Source organism: Balearica regulorum, chromosome 3 (assembly GCF_011004875.1).
Source record: "Balearica regulorum gibbericeps isolate bBalReg1 chromosome 3, bBalReg1.pri, whole genome shotgun sequence".
Taxonomy (NCBI): Eukaryota; Metazoa; Chordata; class Aves; order Gruiformes; family Gruidae; genus Balearica; species Balearica regulorum.
Window position 1 is genome coordinate 78,788,304 of NC_046186.1, and position 23,523 is coordinate 78,811,826.

At 37.3% G+C, this 23,523-nt stretch overlaps 1 protein-coding gene across 29 annotated transcripts in view; it reads left to right on the forward strand.

Annotated features, from left to right (window-relative positions):
- The window catches only part of AFDN (afadin, adherens junction formation factor), a 133,398-nt gene that overhangs the window by 47,622 nt on the left and 62,253 nt on the right, over positions 1–23,523 (forward strand). For 20 of the 29 annotated variants that reach the window (XR_012834587.1, XM_075748580.1, XM_075748579.1 and 17 more), the window contains exons 7-13: positions 2,646–2,757; positions 3,161–3,328; positions 4,855–4,899; positions 11,466–11,560; positions 12,270–12,532; positions 14,572–14,641; positions 16,812–16,930. Coding sequence is in view for 28 of the 29 variants with exons in the window: in XM_075748580.1 (XP_075604695.1) it covers positions 2,646–2,757; positions 3,161–3,328; positions 4,855–4,899; positions 11,466–11,560; positions 12,270–12,532; positions 14,572–14,641; positions 16,812–16,930 (872 nt within the window). In the remaining variant the exon portion in view is untranslated. The remainder of the gene's footprint in view (positions 1–2,645; positions 2,758–3,160; positions 3,329–4,854; positions 4,900–11,465; positions 11,561–12,269; positions 12,533–14,571; positions 14,642–16,811; positions 16,931–23,523) is intronic. The other 9 variants (XM_075748583.1, XM_075748584.1, XM_075748586.1 and 6 more) reach the window with 2 other exon arrangements.

Below are 23,523 nucleotides of genomic sequence, written 5' to 3' on the forward strand. Positions count from 1 at the left end.
GGTAATTAGTTTTGGGTCGCTTTTAAGAAGTAAACATTACAGACATGAGCCATTAAATATTTTTTAGTGAGTACCATTGGTTTTGGTTTCTTTTTCAGGGGCATGTGCAGAATCTGTGTTCCTACCTTGTAGGGAAAAATGAGGATTAATTCATTTGAATAAGCAGATACGTTTGAAAATACAGTAGATGGGAGTTTTTATTTAAGAACATTAAAATGACAAAAGAGCATATGGAAGTCCTCTTACAGCATGGGGTTTTTTGTTTGAAACTTTTGCTAAGGATAGGTCTGATAACTTTATCTGTTGCTGTTACTTACCGCAGGGGACTTAAATATTTGACTATGCTCTTGTTTATCTCAGCAAATGCCTTGGAAGTTAAGTCCTAAGTTGCTGTGAACTTCATTTAAATTTCTTAGCTTGTATTTTCTGCACATTTCACTGCATTTTAAATGAATAAGTGTAGATTGAAATGATTTTATGATAATCTGTATATGCTCATGAAATCACTTATGAGGAAGCAGAGTATATATCTGCTATGAATTTATTTCAGTTCGTAGGTTGTCAGCTGACAACCTGCTTCCAAGACTTGTGATCTTAAGCTGGATTTTTACCCATCTCCATTTCCTATACTGTTGCAGAAATGGGGGAAATGTCTGTGCCTGATCTCAGCAGTCTGTATGGATTCAAATTCATGAAAGGGTATTTAACTGCATCTTCTGCTTTTTTGTTTTTGTTTTTTCAAAATGAAAGGAAATCTCTACCTATGAGCCAAAACCAAATCATAATACAAACTTGTTTCCATGTTTTTTCATTATTCTAAAACGTAGGAATTTCAGCTTTGTGGGTGACACTGAGGCAGCATTCACCTAAAACATTGTGATGAAGCCATTTTAGAAAACATCTCTATTAGAAGCCTCCTGGCCTGCATAAGCTCAGATGTGGTGTTTTGTGTCTTTCTGCAGGTTAGGTCATGCACTTTTTTTAAAGTGAGGTATGTCTGAGTTACTGGCTCATGCTTCCTGGGAGACAGGAGGAACATTGACTGGCTGGGAGGACAAGGGGATTAGTGCTTTTGTGGCCCCTGTTCTCCAACTTGTCTAGTTTACCTCTGCTGCCATTAAGCCCAATGCCAACTACAGATGCTCATCCAAGTTAGTTTGCTCCCCGCTCCATTACTGGTCAGCCCCTGGTACACATGCGGTAGCATGTAGCTCTTGTGTTGTAACTAGTTAGTTACCCTCTGTCTCGAGGGCTTTGGAATCTAAAAATTGTTGCTTGTTGAATAAGGCTTGAAACACAGTGTTACTTTAATTAACTAATCAAAATTATCCCATAGGTATACTTGATTTTAAAATCTGAGATGTGAAATAGAGTGGTTTGGCAAGATAAGATTTGAATGTAGATGTGTTTCTATTTCCCTTCGGTGTATACATTTTAATGTTTTCCTTGTTTTAGAATATCTTGTCTATTTGAAAATCTAATTAAAGATAATTGAATTAGTCCTATGTTTAGCCTGGTTTTGCATAGAAAATGTTTTAGGGAAAGGTCAATGACTCGATTACATACTTTTGATCTTAAATGTACTTGTTTCCTGCTTGGAAGAAGATGAAAGGACCTTTGAGGTGGATCTGTGAGAACGGAGTTAGCACCGAAATGGGTGTGGAGCGGAGGTGACAAGTAAGAGTGGAAAGGCTCTTGAGGGGCTGCACTGAGGAGGGTGCAGTAGCCCATAGGTCCATTAGGTCAGGAGGAGTCACTTGGTCATAGTTCAGAGATGGGAATAATTTTGAGTAGTTTGTTTAAAATTATTTAAATAACATTGTTAGGATCACAAATGAGGAAAATGTATTTTATTTTTTATTAAGCTTTGAAAGATCTATCTTTAACTTAGAAGGTACTTATGCACTGTAATTCTGCCTGTCATTGTTTTTTTTTTTATGCTTGATTGCTGTGGGGAGCAGTAATGCAAATGTGCATGAAATCACAGGTTTCTCCTTTAGAATCAGAACTCATGAATCAAGGTTTCCCCCTTCCTCTACCTTGTAAGGATATAGCTGTAAAAGGTATGAACAGTCTGTGGTTCTATTCCCCAAGTATATGTAGTTTTGGTTCTTCCTTAAAGCTAGACATCGTGAAGCAATTGTGTGAAATGGTCACATCGTTTCCTTAGTCTCTGTGTAGACCAGATAAAGGTAAAGATACTTGCATATTGCATTAGCAGAATGACATTAGCACAATGAAAGACTGATTCCAGTGTGTGAGCTAACAAAGGAAACTTCAGTTTTATTTTTAACTATCACCTCCACAGATAAATTTTTCTTTTGGTTTCTCTTTGGCTGTTGAGAAATTGGAATAAATTAGTTTACTGGAAGATGGTCTTGTCTACATTAAGTGTAACTTGCTTTCCTTTTGCTTTCAAAATATGTCTGATGTTCTGGGAAGTGTGATTTAACTGTGGCAAGGGGAAAGAGAGAGAGTTAGAAAAAGTCTTGGAAAGCAAAATGCATTTCAAGTTACTGAATTCTTTTGCTTTATCTCTTGTGATAAACAACCAAAATAAATTAAAAATCAGAAGATACGTCCCTGAATCCTCTGTTCTACTTGTCCACTAACAGCTCTGAAAACTGATAATGGTTCTTTTCTAGGTCATGCTGCCTCCTGGTGCTCAGCACTCTGATGATAAAGGTGCTAAAGAAACTATTCTTGATGATGATGAGTGTCCACTGCAGATATTCAGGGAGTGGCCTAGTGATAAAGGTATGTCTAAAAAGCCTTAGGAGATTTTTATGCCTTGGGTGTTGTAAGCTATGGTGTGGACTCCCTGTAAAGTAAGAAATCAGAACATATATTTTTGAAGTGTTTTGTTTTCAGGCATTTTTAATACTAGGCACTTTTAGAATTATTTACTATTTCATTCAGCACTGTTTATAGTAATACATCTTTAGATAGAATTTTATCCTCAGGTTTCTAAATTATCCACTGTGGAGAAGTATGGTATTAATCTTTTAAATAGTTTTAACTTAAAAATAACTACATAAAGAAGTGTCAGGAGCTTAATAGCTGAAAATAATCCTGTGGAACACTTAAAAATTAATAGATGTTGGATGTGTACTTGTTCGCTGATAATGAGACTCATAGGATGTATAATACTGTGTTTTAGGAATACTAGTCTTTCAGTTGAAAAGGCGACCTCCTGATTATGTCCCAAAGAAATCCAAGAAAATACCTGATGGAAAGCCATTAAAGGGGAAGGAAAGAGTTGACGGGTCTGGCTATGGCTCTTGCCTTCCTCCTGAGAAACTACCATACCTGGTAGAATTAAGCCCAGGTAAGAAGTCTGATTATTCAATAATCTAAATCATATTATTATGTAGTCATTTAGGTTTTCCAAAAATAGTACTTTGATTGGAAGTACAAGGAAGTGTGTTGGCAGTGTAAGTGAACGCCACATCATTTGTTCTTCTGATGTCAGATTCTGAATTGGAGCTATCTAGAGGTAGAGCTGCATATTGCTATAATATCGAAAATTTAGTAGCAAATGTTTGGAGTAAAAAAAGAGGAGAAATGATTGACTTAAGGCTTCGTCTCTATTAGTGAGGTTTCAAGGATGAAGTTTTAAGTGTTTCAAAAACAAAACAAAAAAAATACTTCCATCTTCAACTTCCTTTGGATATTGGGGTTTAGAAATTGATAATAAGTAAAATAGTTTAACACGTTGTCTTTTGATTTAGGGGTGGAACCAGAAAAGCACTGCTTAAATCTGGTTTGTTTTACATTCAGAAATATACTGTAGCATACCTAGTAAGATATATTTGATAGTGTCAGGCATGAAAAATACATTTTTAGAAGGACAAGAACATGAATTTTTAAATCAAACTTACTTGCTAAACATTTTTCAGCCTATATGGAACTTTCAAGTCACTAGCAAGGCCAGGTTTTATTTTGGCATCATGACAACTCTCTGGGCTGCATCGTAATTTGCAGTTAATTTTATGATCTAAGAAAAGCCAGGGGAGCTTGCTTGTTTATAGCGCAACAACTGATAAAACACATACAACTGCTACTCAATTTCTGTTGTCTTCGTGTTCTAAGATTTCGGGTTTTGGTGATTTTAGTTATTTGCAGCTCTTTTTCCTATTAAGATTGGGTACTATTTGTACTTGGGTACAAATTTTCAATTTGAAGTCTGGTGGTTTACCTTTTTGGAGGCAAGGTTGGAAACTGGTGCTGAAAACTTTGACCGGTAAATTCATAATCGAATAGTGTGGGGCTTTTTCGGGGGGTGTGCGTGGGGGAAGCGCCAGATGAAATTAGCAGTACATAGACTATATTAAATGTATTTTATAAAATGTTCTATATGCTGAGGTTTGATTTGCATATTAATATTTTGGGTTCTTTTAATAGTACTTTTCTTGTGCTCTGAACTCTTTGTGGAGCCTACTTGCTTTAGTATTACAACATTGTGCTTGGGCAGTGGAGCAAGATGTCCATTAACTGAGAGAGGAAAAGCAATCGGAACTGCCACAGGTGGCCAGGCTGTGTACTAAGCCTTTGCAGGTTGCCTGTGGGACTGACCTATTGTTCATGTTTTTCTCCTAACAGCTTGTTGTCGCTTTTCTAAACAATAGGGATTGTTTCATTCAGTAGCTTTGTAGTACTGATGTCTTTATATTCTATGCAGTTTCTAAAGTTGAAAGAGTATAATACACTTCATTCTTATAAATTGAGTTGTCTGACTACAGTTTCACCCTTTCCTGTCTTTTCTTTTCCTGCCCTCTTCCGCATGTTCTGCATGGTATCTGTCCTGCTGGTGCTGCCTTCACCTGGGTCCTCTGCATGTGTTTCTAACCCCAGGGAGAAGGAATCACTTTGCCTACTACAACTATCACGCTTACGAAGGTAATCCTGTATTTAATACTGTTCTTTCATTAGTCACTAAAAACATCACTGGCTGTACCTCTTTTTTTGTTTCTTTTTGACAAATGAAAGGCTATCTTGCTTATCTTACTTTTTTCCAAAGGACAGCTTCTGTGAAGTAATTATCTGTCTTGTCAGCTGCCACTTAATTATTCTGTGAACAAACATCAAATAGATAATGAATGTGCTATCATCCAAAGAATTCAACCTTCCAGCTAAGGTTAACAACTAAATTTCATAGGATGGTTTATGAGCAGTATTGTGGTAGAAAGAAAAACATTCTTTGATCCATCTGCTTGCAGAATTCATAGTTTAAAATGAATTGGGTAAATGGCATGGAACTTAATTGTGCTTATCAATGTTTGACCTCATTGATGCAGTAGATGAAATCTGTGATGATTTTTGTGTGAAACAGTGTTTGGACCACTGATAAAGTGACCTAACATTCTGCTGTGTGGCGTTCCTTTGGTATTTCTACTGCCCGGTTTGTGGTGTTGTCTAACAGCGTATATCAAAGAGATTTAGCCACATTAGACAGTAGAGTCTTGTTCAGTTTTATTTGCAGCATTTGAAATTTGTAACCTAGCTTACAAATCATTATGGATCTTTGATTCTCCTTAGAGTTTAGAGTAACGTGCAAATAGTCCTGGTTTGGCCAAATAGACAAGAATACCAAGCCACTTTCTTCTTTGTTGTGAAACAACTACCAAAATATGTTTTCTTGGTTTTTTAGCATCTGTTTCCTCATTTTATTTTCTAGACTGCTATAAAAGTACTATATGTCCGTCAGTGTTGCTCACCCTTTCATGGCTGTGGAGTGCAATACTGTGGTTTAAAGAACAATTGTCAAACTTATGCCTCCAGTGCTCAACTTTCTGATGAATTCAGACTTTGATTTCATTAACATCATTGTTCAGAGAGCAGCAAAGTTCCATAGAGTGTGCTGAACTAATAAGCATAGACAAGCTCTGCAGGAACATCTGACCATTGAGTAGAAAGCTTGAAATCTGGTTGTATCTTACTAGAAAAAAAAATTACAATTTCTTAAATCTTTATCTCAGAATGTGAAAAAGAGCTCTTAGTACTCTAGAGTCCAAGTCTCTTTGGAACAATGCATTTCAGGATACTTCTGTTTGTTATAAAGGTAACTGCTGTAGACAAAAGCATCCTTCTGTCAAAACACGGACTGTTTATGTTCTTGCAGAAGAACCTGGCAGACTTCAGTTTCGTGCCCTGTGCAATTGCACAAATTCAGTAAGTTTGCTACTGGCAGTATGTCCCATTTTGCCACTTCTCCACAGCTGCTGACATTGCTGGTTGTATGTTTTGTAGACTGAAGATCAGATTCTGTACAGTATGATAGAGGATGCGCTTCAGTAGCTTGTGGCTGTAAATGGGGCAGTCAGGAATTGTCTCTGTCTTCCAAGTCATGTAAATGAGCCAATAAACTGAGATGAATCTGATAGTAATAGAAATATACTAAAGTGAGATATGGCAACACTTCGAGTAGCTGATACTGTCTGTGTTGTCTGTGAATATGGCTGCCGATGATTTCTGGAATGTTACTAACTTCAGTTGTTCAATCATAATATTTAAAGGCTGAGAACAATGACAAAAAGGCATCTTTTAGGATGTGAGCCTCTGAGATTTATCCTGCAAGCCAGAAATAAAAATTATAAAGCATGTTTAAAAAAAAAAAAAAAAAGGGACGGGGAGGCATAACCATAAGGCTTTTCTCCCTGCCTCATCACAGTAACACCACTCTGAACTGTAGAATTGACAGCAATGGGAGATGCTGAGAACAGGCAGGTATAACAACTTGGAAAGAAGAATTACAGGAGGTTGGAGAAGCTTAAAAGCCTTGGCCAGGGCAGTTTCTGTGGCCAGCCTTCTATCTGAGAACAGAACTGCAGTATGGTGTGTGGTAACACTTTTACACATTAGTTTGAAGGAGCTTTGTTGTCTGTCACATTCCTCACTGAATCTTCCTTTACCAAAAATGTTTATTATTGGCTCTTTCTGCTGGAAGTGCACATCTTGTCTGAAATTTAATAGTAGAATTATCTCCTGAATTGGACGTATTTCAAATCTGCCCAACCAATCTCTTAAACTTCTTCCTGACTACTAAGAGTTTTGACAGTAACTTGTGCAGGAAATCTGCTGCTTTTCATATGTGGATTTAACTACTTTTTAAGTCAATAGGTGCAGTCCCTTGTGTGTGTAGTTTTGTTCAGCTTTTGGGCTTACTTGTTGTCTGTGATCTGATCTTAATAATTTGGTTTAGTCTGGTTTCAAGTTGATACTATTTCCCAGCATTGTTTCAAGCACTGGATTAGCAAAATCAATTGAAATTATCATCTCCAAAGTGATGTAGGGTTCATCTTTTGGTGGTGAAGTAATGCATTTAAAATATACATCCATGAAGGGAGGCCCGTCTTATCTTTTTGCTTTTGATCAAAATTGTACATTTGTATTATGAATCACTGAGTTGATGTGGTTACAGTGACTGTTCACTTCTGTTCACTACAGTTTTTTTCATGACATTGCTATTTGAAGTGTGGTTGTTGACCCATAACTGCATAAACCCAGTTAAGAAATCTATTTGCATTGCATCCTTAGCATGGGTAGTTATAGAAAGCCGGAGTTTTCACAGGTCTTACATAAACAATTTCACTAGTGACTATAGGTGAATAGTAATATACTGTGCATCTTTTTACTCTGCACTGTGTTTTACAGTGTTTTTTACTGTACATTTACATGCTTTAATGTTTTTGAAAAACCCTTTTTTTCTAAATCACTGTTTCCTGCGTGGTTTTTGGTGACAAGGTCTGCTTTTCAATTGAGGGCTACCTCTTGAAATACAAGTTTTCAGTCTGTAATAGGCAGTATACGCAGATGTATATGTATCTTGGTACTTCTCCCATGGAGGAAAATAACTGGTGAAACTTATTTCACATGCAGACTGTACCAAGTTTATTTGAACCCTCATATGATGTCACTGGGAAAAGCTTTGTCGGGTAGATAATTAAATTTAGTGTATGCAATAGTGGCTAACTTGGTCTCTTGAATCATAGTTTTTGCTTCTTCAGTTTGTGTCTTGGAGGCACGTCTGGAAGGCATGTTCCAATTCCATTTTCTAAGTTTAAAAAAAACAAAAAAACCTGGATGTTTTCTGCACCTATTTAGCTTTCCTAATACTATTCAATCATGGGTGCCATAGATAGAATACAGGCCATCTTTCTTCCATGCCACATGTTTACTGGTGCATGCATATAAAATGAACAAGTTTGTACAGAATTCATAAATTTTCCTTATGCCTCTTGCTGCTGCTTCTTTGCTGTTTATTAATGTCCACCTTTCTGAGAACTTTGACTTTTCAAATTTCTGAATTAAAAGAAGATTATTGTTATATCAGATAAAAACCCCGGATACATTATTCCCTTTTCCCCTCTCACAAATTCTGAACCTTAAGTTGTATGGCTTAGTTGTATGTATCACTTTTCTGAACCATCGGAAGTCTTTAAAATTATGTCCTTAGAGGCCAAGAACAGCCTTCTTGGACTTTCATGGTTTGGGGAGCAGGGACTTTGCCATAGGTATGGCAGAATCTATATCCTGCTGCACTGAGTTGAGGAATGCATTCCAAACAACGCTTTGGTGAGCTTCCAACTGTTGAAAAACAGGAAATACAAGACTTTGCACTGTGGTGTAATGCAACCTTCCTTCCCTCCTGCATCCCTCCCCTAGAACAAAAAGGCTTTTCATCCTCTTTAGAATTTGTAGTTATTTTCTTCAAGATTAAGATAACTTTTACAGTAAAAATTGGCTTTTACTGATGGGTGATTACATATGTGCTCCAAATAACTTACAGTAACTCCTTGAATTTTTCTCATTTTCCTGGGACGAAAAAAATGTTTTTATCTAGTGCTGTGGTTTTAAAGTGAAACAAAACAGTCTTAATTTGCCTCGGCAGAAATATTGTGATACTAAAATATATTTTTTACGTGAAAGCGTGTTTTACATGACATGCATCTATATTGAGATTATACAGTGGTATGAGGTAAACGTTAGCAGGAACTTAGCATTGATTTGATTATTCACAAGTGCTGAACTCAAGAATGAGATCCAGAAGTTATCTGAAACACTTGAAAAACGTAGTATTTTGTCATGTATTTTACAGAATATTTCAGAAGTAGGAATATTTTAAGTGTGTTTGGGTTTTTTCAGGGAGTGTGTGTGGTGTAGTTTTTTTTGGTTTTGTTTTTTTTGTTGTTTGGGGTTTTGTTTGTTTGGTTTTTTTAAGATGTCCAAAATGAAAAAGTACATGGGGGGGGGGGGGGATTATATTTAGCATGGAGGTGAAATCACTAGTCCATAAAGCTCATTTTCTAATTGTTATATAAAGGACTTGGGAGAAGGTGCCGTAAGAAATTAAGAACAAAAGCCCTGGACAACTAGCTCTGACTTTTATGCCACTAACTTTTGAAATTCCAGTATTTTTGCATCTTGAATAAGGGTCCTTGCCTCCAAACTGTGTCTTGTATCTTTTGGGTGCCAGTTTTACCAAACTGGGAGGTGGGTAGGAAGAGGAAATGTTTGATGTTTGGATTCATAAGTAAATAAATGAAGGAGCAACTCTAGGTTTTGATGTGTAAGTTGTGGAGAGACATAATAACAGTTCAGATAATTGGGGGTAAGCAGCCAAACGTATTCAGTAGCGTGTTATATGTCTGCATTTGGTGACATTGAAGATAGAGCCATATAATTTCTGATTAGCATTGTTAAGTATTAAAAACTGCACACAATTTAAATTACTGAAGATACTGTAATAACATTAGCTTGCTAGTGTACAGTGATATTAGATGTATGTCTCCTAAGACTCAAATATTGGAATTTAATAAAAGACTTATCCCTATACCTGAAAAATATTTAGAGGACTGAGTGCTCTTATGTTTAACGCTACTTTGATGATGGATGACATAACTACTGTTACGATAGTGATTCTAACTAGCTTCAATAACTGGGTATTACTGGATATCAGCACTTAACTTTGGTATTTATAGTACTAGTCTATGGACTGTCTCTGCCTGATGTCTTTCTCCTAGTAACATCACAACACTCCCAGGAGAATCTTACTACTAGGAGCACCCATTATGTTTCTCCCCATGTCAAAATCACGTAAAACTGTTGGTATCGTTCATAATCAATAACTCAGCTTCTTCCTCTCTTCATTCACTTTGTGTTTTCTGGGTTTTTTGTACTGTTGCCTTCCTTTCTTTGTGTCTTCTGCTTTTAGTCAGTGTATAGTTCTTAACCGTTAAGTTTTCTCTGTGATGTTGACTTTTAATTCCTTGAAAGGCTGTTCATTGAAGGATTGATAGAGGACTTCATAGACCGAGTGAAGTTTTATGGTTAAATGGCTTGCATTCTGATTTTAATAAACAGATCCTGGTAGTAATGCAGGGAGTTTACAGTTAGATTTATGGAGGTTCTGTTCTATTGACTTTATTTAAAATTTGAAGATGACTAATATTCTACTGAAGACGGTATCACTGTGTGTACCATGACTTTAATAATATTCTGTAGTGCTTTTTGGGGATGACTTGAAATCATTGTTCGTGTCCATAGGTAAGCCATTCCTTGTCTTGCAGCCTCCCTTTTTTTGCATCTTCCATTTGAAGGAGATATTTGAGAGGAGTCAGAAGTGACAATACTAGTTTAGTATCTGATAGTATTTAAAGTTACAGTATTTTCTGGAAACAGGAAGGATTTATATGTATGCCAAAACCTATCTGTGTTAGCCTGTGAAGGCAGCAGGTAAATCCTCTGCTGCAGCCAATGTATCTTGCAAAATTTTATTTTATTTGGACAGTATGTTCTTCTGGGGGGAGGAGGAAGATGAACTTTATATCTTTTGACCTCATTTTCTGTGAGATGAAAATATAGGTCAGTGGGATGATAAAGATAAGGCCAGAAGTGCTACAGTCCTGTATATCAGGACTAAAGCTGTCATAGGTAAACATTTTTGTAAGATTCTCTTTTAATATTGCCCTATTTCAGTATTAGATGAATAGGAAACAGTTCAGCACGTTGGCCACCTGACAGTAGATATTGCTGGTAGTCTGTACTTTTAGTAAGATCAATAAATACTATTATTATAGAGATCTGCAGGTATCTAATTTTCTAAATCTTTTAAACCTATATTGGTATACCCATATAAAATCTTAGAGATTAACAAAAATTGTATTGCTTAAACTACTGAGGAAACAGAGGAACTTTTTCAAAGTATGCTCAGAATAGTAGTTCTTGATTACTTTGTTCTTTATACCTGTGGAAAACAGCCACTCTGAGTGGGCTCTGTCTACTTTCAATATTTTTACACGACGATGAACAGCTAAGTTCCCAACAAATCTTGACAGAATGTCACTCAGTTGGTTTTTTTTTTGTGAACATTGCTATTCTGAACTAAATTACAATAATGTAGAAATATTGCCTGAGTATTTGAACTTTAATAACTTGGAAATTAATATTTGTCACTTTCTGTACAGATGGTTCTGACTCCAGAGATAAGCCAAAGCTCTATCGTCTACAATTAAGTGTCACTGAAGTTGGAACTGAAAAATTTGATGAGAATTCCATTCAGGTATGGGAAAAAAGCAGACTCAGGTGATAGAACTGATCCGATCTTTGGTCAGTTATGTGTAATTGCGGAAACTAGTAAAATAATGCTGTGAATACCCTTCAAAGCTAGAAGGTATTGCTGCAGTTTCATGTTAATGGTCGTAACACTCTGATTTATTTCCTCTCTTTTGCTTTAAGAGGAAAGTAAGGGTTTCATTATTTAAAATGAGGTATTCTTTTTCATCACTGGATCATATGGTATGTATCAGTGGTATCGTAACTGTTTCATGGTTTTCAAGTCCTCGTCTCAACCCCTTTGAGTGAGGTAGGATTTCTTAAATGTATAAAACAAGCATAGTTGCATGAAGTTCATGCCAGGGAGTCTCTTATAGCACCCTGGGTGCGTGTCTGCAGTTAGTTGACTTGTAAATACCTGCATTGTGAGATTTCACATCAAAACAGCAAGTGGAAGAAAACAGTTCTGAACAACATCTGACCAAAGAAGTGAAAAACTTTTCATTAAGGGATTTCTGCTGCACATGTTAGTTAAATGTGTGTTTTATTATCTCTGTTACAAGGGGAATTGAAGTGAAACTCAACTGATTCTAGTACCGCTCATCTGTGTTAAGTTACTAGTCTGTAAATAGGGTAAGCTGCAGCTCAATCTTTCTGTGTTAATTACTGCTGCTGTATAGTTTAGTTTATTCCATGTTAACTAATTCTATTTCCAGTTATTTGGTCCAGGAATTCAGCCTCATCATTGTGACCTCACTAATATGGATGGAGTTGTTACTGTAACCCCAAGAAGCATTGATGCCGAAACCTATGTGGAAGGTCAGCGTATTTCAGAGACCACTATGCTGCAAAGTGGAATGAAGGTTCAGTTTGGGTCATCTCATGTGTTTAAGTTTGTGGATCCCACTCAGGACCATATTATTGCTAAAAGACCTATTGATGCAAGTCTTATGGTCAAAGGTCCAAGACACAAAGCTGGGTGAGTAAAATCTATGTTGTTCCTACTGAGGTGGAGGGGAGGAGCCTTGGAAAAAAATAGAGAATGTGAGCATTATAAGCGACCTAGAGTATGACTTTCTATGACTTCTGAGTAGCTGCTTTTAAGTGTTAAATATATAATAACTATTTTAATACTTGAGCTCCACCTTGTGATTTTTTTTAGGATTAGCAAGTGTCTTCTTTATTATGAAGTATTCAGACAAGTTTTGCTGATGCTTATTTCTGTGTTAAAAACAATGGAACACCTTATTTTAATGTGTTTCAAAGTTCAGCCTCCAGGAAAAGAAAAAATTTGCTGAATGTTTTCAGAGAGGATGTGTTTTGTTTTTTCTCAGGTAGTAACTTTTAGGGGGATTTGGAAATTAAGTAGGGTAGGTAGGAAATGAGACTGTCAAGATAGGGAACTAAATGTCTCAATATAGGAACCACTTTTTACAGTGTGATTACTTGTCTTCTAATTTCTGTGTTGCAAGGCCTAACAGTCCAGAAGTCCATCCTGTTATTTCTCTGTATGTTCTTATTTTTTGATAGGTGCATAATTAAAATACTGATTATAGGTTTAGTGACTCGTATTCAGGTATTCTGTTCGGTGGCTATAGAAATATTTGGGAGAAACAATCTTAAATTCAGACTGTATAGCATGAAAAAAAAAAATCGTATCTGCTGTCCTTTCTGGGTCCAAATGAGGCTACTATTGTAGTATACCATGGTTTAGAAAAGAAACAAATTGTCTTGGAGATGAATGAGAGAGAGATACCTAGGAAATGAGGCTTTTCAGCCTAATCTCCTGAGTTAATATTGATGTATACTTTAACTATTACTATTTTCTTCACTTTATTTTAATGTGGAAGTATACTGTGTGCTTGTTGTTGGACCTGTCTGCAGGAAGACCTTGAGCCATTTAGCTGTCATGTAATATTTCTGCTTCAATCTTGAGTTCATTCTGCATCTAGCCTGCAGATCAATAAACAAATGCTCTCACAGGTTTACATAGTCAACTGCAAAGCACTTGTTCTACTGTAGAGCTTTACCTGAACAGCAAAATCTCTGGCAAAGGCCTATTGCAAATTGAAAGATCAAATATTTTTTAAATCTTCAGAATAAGTAGATAATAAAATGCATTACTATGATTTATGAATGATATGCATTATCAAGATTGTTGTACATTTAGTAATCAAGAGCTGAGCAAAAAAATTGTAGCAAGACTACTACAGTGAAATACAATACCTTGAACATATTTTTACGTGGTTTTATATGTATCACAGAATCACAGACTGGTAGGGGTTGGAAGGGACCTCTGGAGATCATCTAGTCCAACCCCTTTGCTAAAGCAGGATCACCTAGATCAGGTTGCACAAGATGGCGTCCAGGCGGGTTTTGAGTATCTCCAGAGAAGGAGACTCCACAACCTCTCTGGGCAGCCTGTCCCAGTGCTCTGTCACCCTCAGAGCGAAGAAGTTTTTCCTCATGTTCAGATGGAACTCCCTGTGTTCCAGTTTGTCCCCGCTGCCCCTTGCCCTGTCACTGGGCACCGCTGAAAAGAGTCTGGACCCATCCTCTTGACACCCGACCTTTAGATATTTATAAACGTTGATGAGATCCCCTCTCAGCCTTCTCTTCTCCAGGCTAAACAGACCCAGCTCTCTCAGCCTTTTCTCATAGAGAGATGCTCAATTCCCTTAATCATCTTTGTAGCTTTCTGCTGGGCTCTCTGCAGTAGCTCCCTGTCTGTCTTGAACTGGGGAGCCCAGAAGTGGACACAGTAATGTTTATGCGTGTTTATATTTTCTCACTTTACTGGGAAAAAATGTAACTAAGAATATGTTTTTCCAAAGGAAATTATCTGTATAAATATTTGTAGTAGTTTTATATAAAGAGTTGATACAATGTTTTAAAAATTAAATATTAACTGGATTCATGAATTTTAATTGACTAATTTTAGCTGCTCTGTTCCTTGCTTGTTTAAATGTTTAACAATATCATTTCTCAAAAGTACTTGAAATGTTATCTTGCTTTTAGAGCTGTTCAGGAAACCACATTTGATCTGGAGGGAGATGTTCACAGTGGAACAGCATTACCAGCAAGCAAGGTATCTTACTATGACTAAATTAACGATAAATAATAAAAGATCACGTGTAAGGTCAAAATTACAACATCAATAGTATTTGGTAAAGTGTGGCCAATTCATCATTCTCTCCAGCCCTTTCCTGTTGTGGGTGGGCTTGGCTACCATGTGCATTATTTTTTAAATATTTTTTTTCCCCCCACAAAACTGTTTTGATTGTGTGTATTAACATGTGGTGTGCATTCTGTGCCAAAAATAACAACTTTTTTTTAGAAAGGGAAATTCCTTAAGTGTGGAATAGTTTCTCCCCAACCTGACCTATTGGAGGCAGATTATATGCAGGTAGAGATTCATATTAGAAATTATATATCTTTATCTCATATATGTAGCATATGACTACTGTCATCTGCGATCAGGTAGATAAATGTTTTATATAAAACGTGAAAGGCTGTTCAATTTTAATTTAACTAGGCTTTTAAAATTTAATGGATGTGACTTTTGACTTCAGTAGAGCTTCTATACACACATTGATTAAACAAACTGTCTCTGCAATCAGTTATAAACATTTTATGAGGTGATAATCTTTTCTTGCTTTCTTTCTGCACTATCTTTCTGTTAATAAATTCTGTGCCAGAGTTGCATTTTCCAAGAGCAGTAAAATGACAATATAGAGTAAAATGACATGATGGTTAATGCCTTTCTTAATGCTATGATGACATGCCTCAGATGAAATGAGAGAATGAATTATTTCAGCAGTATGAAATGTAGTAGTCGTCCCAGAAATGCATTTTTCTTTGTGTTTTATTACTACTATTATTGATTTGAAATACTTGTAAAGAAAATTAGTGATACTGGTGTGGCAGTGTAGGTATTAATAATCCTCTGATAGCTTTTGAATATATTTATTAGTCTTGAGAGTTTTTCTCCTTTCTTTATAGCTTTTTTTGTGACAATGCTTTCTTTTATCTTGGATGCATTCTTTACCTCTGATAAGAATTTATTTAGTGACATTTTGGAAGGAAACAAAAAAAAGAAGAAACTTTGTAAACTCTTAAAATGCCTCAGAATTGCTAAATTGCTCATAATTTGAGTTTCTGACATTAATATATAGCACATCTCATATTCTTTTCAGACTCATTAGAAAAATACTTTTAGTGGACCTAGGGAAGATTGGAAAAACTTTATTCTTTTTAGTTGTACTGTTTGAGAATGTACATGGCATCTTGTTAAATCACCAGTGAATCACTTGTTTTTTAACGGTTGCTCTTATGAGTTTGCTTTTCTGTTTGGAAAAGGGGTAACAATAACTAATGAGTTCTCTGAGACCTGATGATGAAAAGAGTTTGAACAAATTTTTTTCAATACTGACATGCCAATCCATGAGTCAGTTGTTTTGAGATGCACTTTTTGTTAGGTTTTCTTGTGTCAAAGCAAATTATTTAGTCCTAGAAATTTCTTAGGAAATGTGGAAACACTTCATATTTTACTGATGTTTTGTTTTCAACTGTTTATACTGAAAAAATAATTGCTACATATTTTGCTGCTTAAACCAGCATGTTTTTCCCCTTCCTGATAAGGTTTGATGTAATTGGAAATAATAAATTAAAAGCTTCCTATTAAGGAGCTTGTGATACTGGAAGAAAATAAATGAAATTGTACATTAAAAAATTGCAGAGTTTGAAATGCCACTTCTTGTCTTGTAAAATTATGTACTGTCTAGCAGATGAGGCTTTCCTTAAGAACAGGATAAATAATGGCATGGATCAATAACGTAAGCACTTGGAGCTATTGCAGAAGCAGGGCAGGGGAATATAGCCTGTTTAAATCTGTTAATATGTTTAACTTTTGTCTCTTAGCTAAAGTTTTCATTAACAATTCATTCTTACTTTGTATTGATAACAATACAACTTTTAAATAAAGACTTTTGCAATTTTCATTATATGCATTAATTGCAATGCATTAACAAATAGCTGTTCCTAGCTGGCCGTTGCTATCTTTTGAATTGCAAGTGTGCTCTTCCATGCTTTGTTGTGGTGAAAACACCTGCTGAGCTGCTGGATTCTGTGCTGTACTCTTCTGTTTCCCCACCTCTTTTCAAGCCTCAAATTGACACTTCATTTTGATAGTGCCAAGCACAAATACTGGCTAATCCAATGTTTGCATGCTAAGCACCTGTCCCACTGTTTTGAATTAGAGCACCAGCAGGCTTGATGGTGACAGGACATCATCAGCATCCAGCACAGCCGAACGAGGAATGGTGAAGCCGATGATTAGAATAGAACAGCAGCAAGATTACCGCAGACAGGAAAGCAGGTAGGAAATGTGTAATCCATTACTTCTCGTAATGGAAAAAAAAAAAGATACATTTTTCTGATAGATCAAGTAGTGTGTTTAAAATATTTTAAACTACCTGACTTTCCCTATGGAAAATAAGATTTCCTTTGAGATCTCACTCCAAATAAAACCCAGGCTTAACAACCAAAGCAAAAAACTTCACAATATTTAAAACCAAAAAAATTTCCTTTGCTTCAATATTCTGTTATTTGTAGTTCTCTTTTTGTAAAGCCAAGCTGATAGTCACATCACACCATTGTTGATCTGTGGATAGGCATGTCATATGAAATGCCTTAAAAACCAAAAGTACAATTATTTGAAATCTTCATTTGTCAGTGGCAAGATGCTGTGATTTACTCTGGAGAGGGAAATAGCCAGGTCATTCCTATTTCTACAGTAGTGTTGGCAAGTCTTGTGAGCAAGAATTTTAGCTGCCTCTGAATGCTTGTCTTGAAAATTTATGTAATTTATAAGTAGATGTAACATCTCCTTGATTTTTGCTTTTATGATATAGTGGCTGTTATTAGATAGATAAATGCTGTGCAATTTTACTCATAAGCCCTTTTTTCAGGTACAGAATGACACTTTTCATACCCTGCATATTCAGTTTCCAAAGCCTTAGTGGAAAACAGTGTCTTCAAATCATATGCCATTTTCTTGCTATTCAGTCTCCATGTATTCATGATACCTTGTTCAAATTCAGTTTGTGACCATCCAAAAGACTCAACTCCTTGTTAGAAAATGTCTTTTAATATTAGCATTACTTAAAAAATTGTCTCTATTTTCCATCGTAAATGGAGAAGACCTGATGGGATGTATCCAAAGATACTGAGAGTTGTTGGCTGGCATTCTTGCAAAGCCACTCTCTTGTCTTTGAAAGGTTGTAGAGATCAGAGGTACTGAATGACTGGAAAAGGGCAAATCCTACACCCATCCACAGAAAAAAATAGTGGAAGGTCTGGAAAACACAGGCTGGTCAGCATTAACTTAGCCCCTAGGAAAATTGTAGAACAAGTCCTTGTGGAAGCTATTTCAAGGGACACAAAGGATAAGAAAGCGATTAAGAAAAGACAGCATGGATTTACTAAGGATAAATCACACTTGACCAACCTGACCGGCTTCCATGATGGAACAACTTGCATAGTTAATGAGGGGAGACTTCTGGGCATCGTATCATCTACCTGATTCTAGCAAGATATTGACACAATTTCCCAGAACATCCTTGTTGATAAGATATGGTCTGGATCATTGGACCGCGAGATGGGTGCAAAACTGACTGAACTGCCAGGCTGAAAGGGTGATGGTTAATGGCTTAAAGTTGAACTTAGCAGCTGGTCATGAGTTGAGTTTCTCAAGGTCAATATTGGATCTGATATGACTCAGTAACTCTATAAACAATCTGGGTGACAGGATTGGATGCATCTTCTCCAAGTTTGTGGGCGATAACAAAATTTGGAGGACAGCAAATAAACCACAAAGAAGAGCCACTGTTCAGAGAGACTTATGCAACTTGCATGAAATTTAACAACAGCAAATGTGAGGTCCTGGACATGAGACAGAAAATGCCAAGAGCAATGTAGGCTGAAGTCTGACAGTTTAGAAAGGCAATATTGGTTTATTCAGTGCTGGGTGCATGAGGGATCTCTCCTCCTAACATGCACACCTAGCCTTTAACCCCTTATACATTTATACCCTTAGGTTATAAAATCATTACAAAATTACATTTACATCACGTAGTTACCTTATTGTGATTGGCAAAAAGTTTTCTCGCTTTTATTTAAAGCTGTATGCTTAGAGAAATTCAAAGAGCACGCCTAGTGAGGGGTGGTCATACCTCGAAGGTGGGTAGCTTTTAGATTTGAGGTGTGTTTTGGTATTATAATTAGATTATAATGAACGAAGTTCAGTCAAAGGACATGATTTTGACAGAAAATGAAATATTACTTGTACCCACTGCCAGCTACGTGCTTATCTATTCTATCATCCATGTCACATTGGGGCTATACAATGGACATAATTGGCAGCCACAAATTGGTTAGCAACATCAAACGAGACACAATCACCCAACCCATACCATTCTGCTCAGAATGTTCCCTTCCCATCACCATGATTATCCATTTGGTTACATGACCAATTCTGGTGCCCTCAGTTAACGAGAGAGATTGAAAAACTGGCAACAGTCCTGAGAAGGGACATCTCCACCAAGATGATTAGAGGATCAAAGAACTCGATGTATGAAGAAAGGATGAAGGGATTGGTTTTTTTCAGTGTGGCTCGGGTGGATCTAATCATGATCTTCCAGTACCTTAAAGGAGTAGTTATAGAGAAGATGTGATCACAGGGATGCTGGATAGACAGGTGATGAGGCAATGAGCAGAAATTGCTTCAGGGGAAAATTGTCTGGCTGTAGAGAGCAGGAGTGGAGGATTCTTCGCTGTGAGACCAAGCGAACATTGGGATGTGTTGCTGTGGTGGGTTGACCCTGGCTGGAGGCCAGATGCCCACCAGAGCCACTCTGTCACTCCCCCACCTTCACTAGGCAGGGGAGAAAAGGTGTAACAAAAAGTTTGTGGGTCAAGGTAAGGACAGGGGGAGATCACTCTCTAATTATCATCACGAGCAAAGCAGACTGAACTTAGAGAGGAAATTCACCTAATTTATTACCAGGGAAAACAGAGTAGAGGAATGAGAAATAAAACCAAACCTTAAAACACCTCCCCCCATCTTCCCGGGCTCAAATTCACTCCCGGCTTCAACCTCCTCCCCTCCCTCAGTAGCACAAGGGGACAGGGATTGAGGGTTAAGGTCAGTTCATCACACGTTGTTTCTGCTGCTCCTTCATCCTCAGGGGGAGGACTCCTCTCATCATTCCCCTGCTTCAGCGTGGGGTCCCTCTCACGGGAGACAGTCCTTCACGAACTTCTCCAATATGAGTCTCTCCCACAGGCTACAGTCCTTCATGAACTGCTCCAGCGTGGGTCTCTCCCATGGGGTGCAGACCTTCAGGAGCAAACTGCTCCAGCGTGGGTCCCCCACGGGGTCACAAGTCCTGCCAGCAAACCTGCTCTAGCGTGGGCTCCTCTCTCCACGGGTCCACAGGTCCTGCCAGGAGCTTGCTCCAGTGCAGGCTTCCCACGGGGCCACAGCCTCCTTCAGGTGCCTCCACCTGCTCCAGCGTGGGGTTCTCCATGGACTGCAGGTGGAATCTCTACACCCCCTCATCCTTCCTCCATGGGCTGCAGGGGGACAGCCTGCTTCACCATGGTCTTCACCATGGGCTGCAGGGGGATCTCTGCTCCGGCGCCTGGAGCACCTCCTCCCCCTCCTTCTGCACTGACCTTGGTGTCTGCAGAGTTTCTTACATCTTCTCACTCCTCTCTCTGGCTGCAAAAGCGCACTCTCATTTGTTTTTTCCCTTCTTCAATATGTTATCACAGAGGCGCTGATTGGCTTGGCCTTGGCCAGCAGTGGGTCTGTCTTGGAGCCGGCTGGCATTGGCTCTGTCAGACACAGGGGAAGCTTCTAGCAGCTTCTCACAGAATCCACCCCTGTAGCCCGCCCCGTTACCAAAACCTTGCCACGCAAACCCGATACAGTTGGCCAGAGAACTGGTAGAATCTTCCTCAATGGAGATTTTCAAAATTCTGCTTGACAACACTCTGGATAACCTTGGATGAAGCTTTGAATGGAAGGTTGGAGCGTATGATCTCTAGAGGTCTTTTTCAACTTAGGCTTCTCTGTGATTGTTTTTTTCTGTGGAGTCCAGTATCTTGGTCAATTCTGATAAAAAGAACATGTTTATGAAAAGAATGACTGGGTATCTAGACTTTGAGTTACGTAGCCTTGAGAAAAGAAGGATCAGGGTGGATCTTATTAATGTGTGTAAGTGATTGAACACTGGAACATATTCCTAGGGAGGGTGTGAAGTTTCCATCTTTGAAGATACTCAAAACTGGCTGGACAAGGTCATGAGCAACTTGCTCAAGTTGACACTGTTTTGAGCAGGGAAGTTGGATCAGATGATCTCCAGAGGTCCTTTCACACCTCAGTGATTCTGTGATTCTGTGAAAAGATTTTTTTCAAATCGTAGGAAAAATACAAGATTGTATAGCTATCTACATAAATCAGCTTTTAAATTTAGATGAACTGCTACGATAAATGGATGAAAGGTAAGGTAAATGTGCTGCAGGGTTAAAAAAATGCAGTGATTCAAGTTGTAAAGCTTCTAGTATGCAGCTTTCCCTGTACCTTTAAGTGGGTTTATTCACTAGAAAGAAAACAGAGTTCTGAGATCTGAGTGGTAGAAAAAAGAAAAAAAAAAGGGGGGGGGCGGGGGGGGGGGGGGGGGGGGGGGGGGGGGGGGGGGTGGGGGGGGGGGGGGGGGGGGGGGGGGGGAGAAAATTGTGCTTCCACCTGAACTGAATTCCTGATGTCTAGTGTTTGTAGCAGGGACATTTTTTAACTGCCTTCAGTGACGTTACAGTAGAATACAACTCAGTTCTACTCTGCATTCTCTTGTTAGAGTGCCTGGGCATCTTGAGTATCTTTCAGAACTGTTTTTATTAAGGTTGCTGAAGATTTAACTCCTCCTTGTTGAATTATTAATGTTTTAAGTGTAATTTTCCTCTCTCATAAAAGATCAACGAAACTTCTTTGTGAACTTTTTTATAGCTTGTCAGAAGTTCTTGAGGCTTTTACTGTTAATATTTGTTGAGTTCTAGCTGTGCATTTTTATGTGTATGAAGATTATTAAATTTCTGTATTTCTGCCTTTCAGCAAGAGAACTTGTTATAAAGAGGAATATCTTGTGCTATAGTTGTATATTTCAAAAATATAGAGCCATTTTTGAGCTGCAGCTTGGCTTTTTTTTGTTTTTTAAAAAAACTTTTAAAATTCCTTCTGAAGGGAATATGCATACTAGTCTTACTGTTACTGTACACATGGGGTTTTTTTCACCTTGGTGCCTGTGTGCAAAAAATGTTTTTAGAGAGGCATCCAAATTACACTTAGATTTGCAATAGCTAAACCAGCAGAGATTTTTTTTTATCACCAACGTTGACATTGGTATTTTATTTCTGTATATATCTTATATATGAATAGTATGTGTTGTGTAATTACATTGAAAGTTATTTATCTAAATACAGCATTTCTATCACATGCTCTTTCTCTTATATATTCACTGTGTTGAGACTAACAAATTAGCAAAGTCCAGCTGTCAAATTAAGAAATTCTATGCAATGAGTTGCTCCCGTAAACCAAATTCTTCCCCTTTGTGGATGTATTTTGTGAATCTTTAGTTAGACTTCCTTTGGGATACTCTGGTCTTTTGTGAACTGTAAGGACAGTAATCATGGAGTGAAAGAACTGCTATGTTAGTCTGAAAAACAAAAAAATCTTCACTGAATAGTTCCAGGCTCTTGTTACTGTATAACTAGTCCACCTCTGTACAAAGTGTCCTTCTCTGTTCTTTTTGTGTGTGTTCATCACTGCTGCTTAAAGGTGAATAATAAGGCAAATAAGACTTTCTTCCAATCACTCACTGAATGGATTGAACACCAAAGATTAGAACTTGGCTGCCTGATGTTCTCATTTCTAGTCTCTAGGAAAAAATAATTGAGAGCATAATTCTAATTTACTTATGTGAAATGTGATTCTGTGAAATAAAAGATGATGACTATTTAGTTAAGGATTATGGTCATACATCCTCATTAGATAACTGTCTTCAGTTAGCATGAGCAAGCATATAATAAAAAAGAAAAAAAGATTATTTTTTTGCCTTGGATACTTTTCAGGAGTTCTTAAAAATGTGTTCGGTTCGAAATGAGACTAATGATATAAAAGTGGTGTTAATGGAATGCAGACACTTACCTGATTCCTAATTTTAACATGCCTTAAATAATTTATACATAGTTAGTATGCTGGCTAAAACAACCACACAAGGACTGAGTTTGTATCTGGGGTTTTTTTAAACATAGTTTATCATAGACAATTATTCTAGGAGATTACAGAAATACCTGGAGAATGTATTATTGTTTTTTAATGCAATTTTAAAGTGTAATATTACCTGGCACTATACTTACAGAGAGGAACCAACCCCTAATCAATATTTTATGTCCTTGCTAGACACCCTGACTAGACTTTCAGCCTGGTTTAGCTCAGAGAAATTCATCACCACAGAGAGGATTTTTCTGTAAAAGCAATAGCACAAAGACAATATATACTTAAAATGTATCCAGTAATGAAGCAGGTTGGCTAGCTGCTATCATATCAGAAGTACAAAAGGTTATTTTAACTTAAATTTCCAATTTGCAAAGCTTAATTAGAGAGTATTTCTTGTGCATGCTTAGGGAAGGCATAAAATGGTACAGTAGTTGAAGGAAACTCATATTTAAGGTAGCTAAAATAATTTACTACATCCGTTCCTAGAGAAAAAATACACAGGTAAAACTAAATTAACATTTTTTTAAAGAAGTCTCTCCTTTTCCTACTTCATAGTCATTTCTCCCTTTCCAAATTCCAAATTTGGAAAATTTGCCAATTTCCAAAATTCTGTAAGCAGAATTTGCCAATTT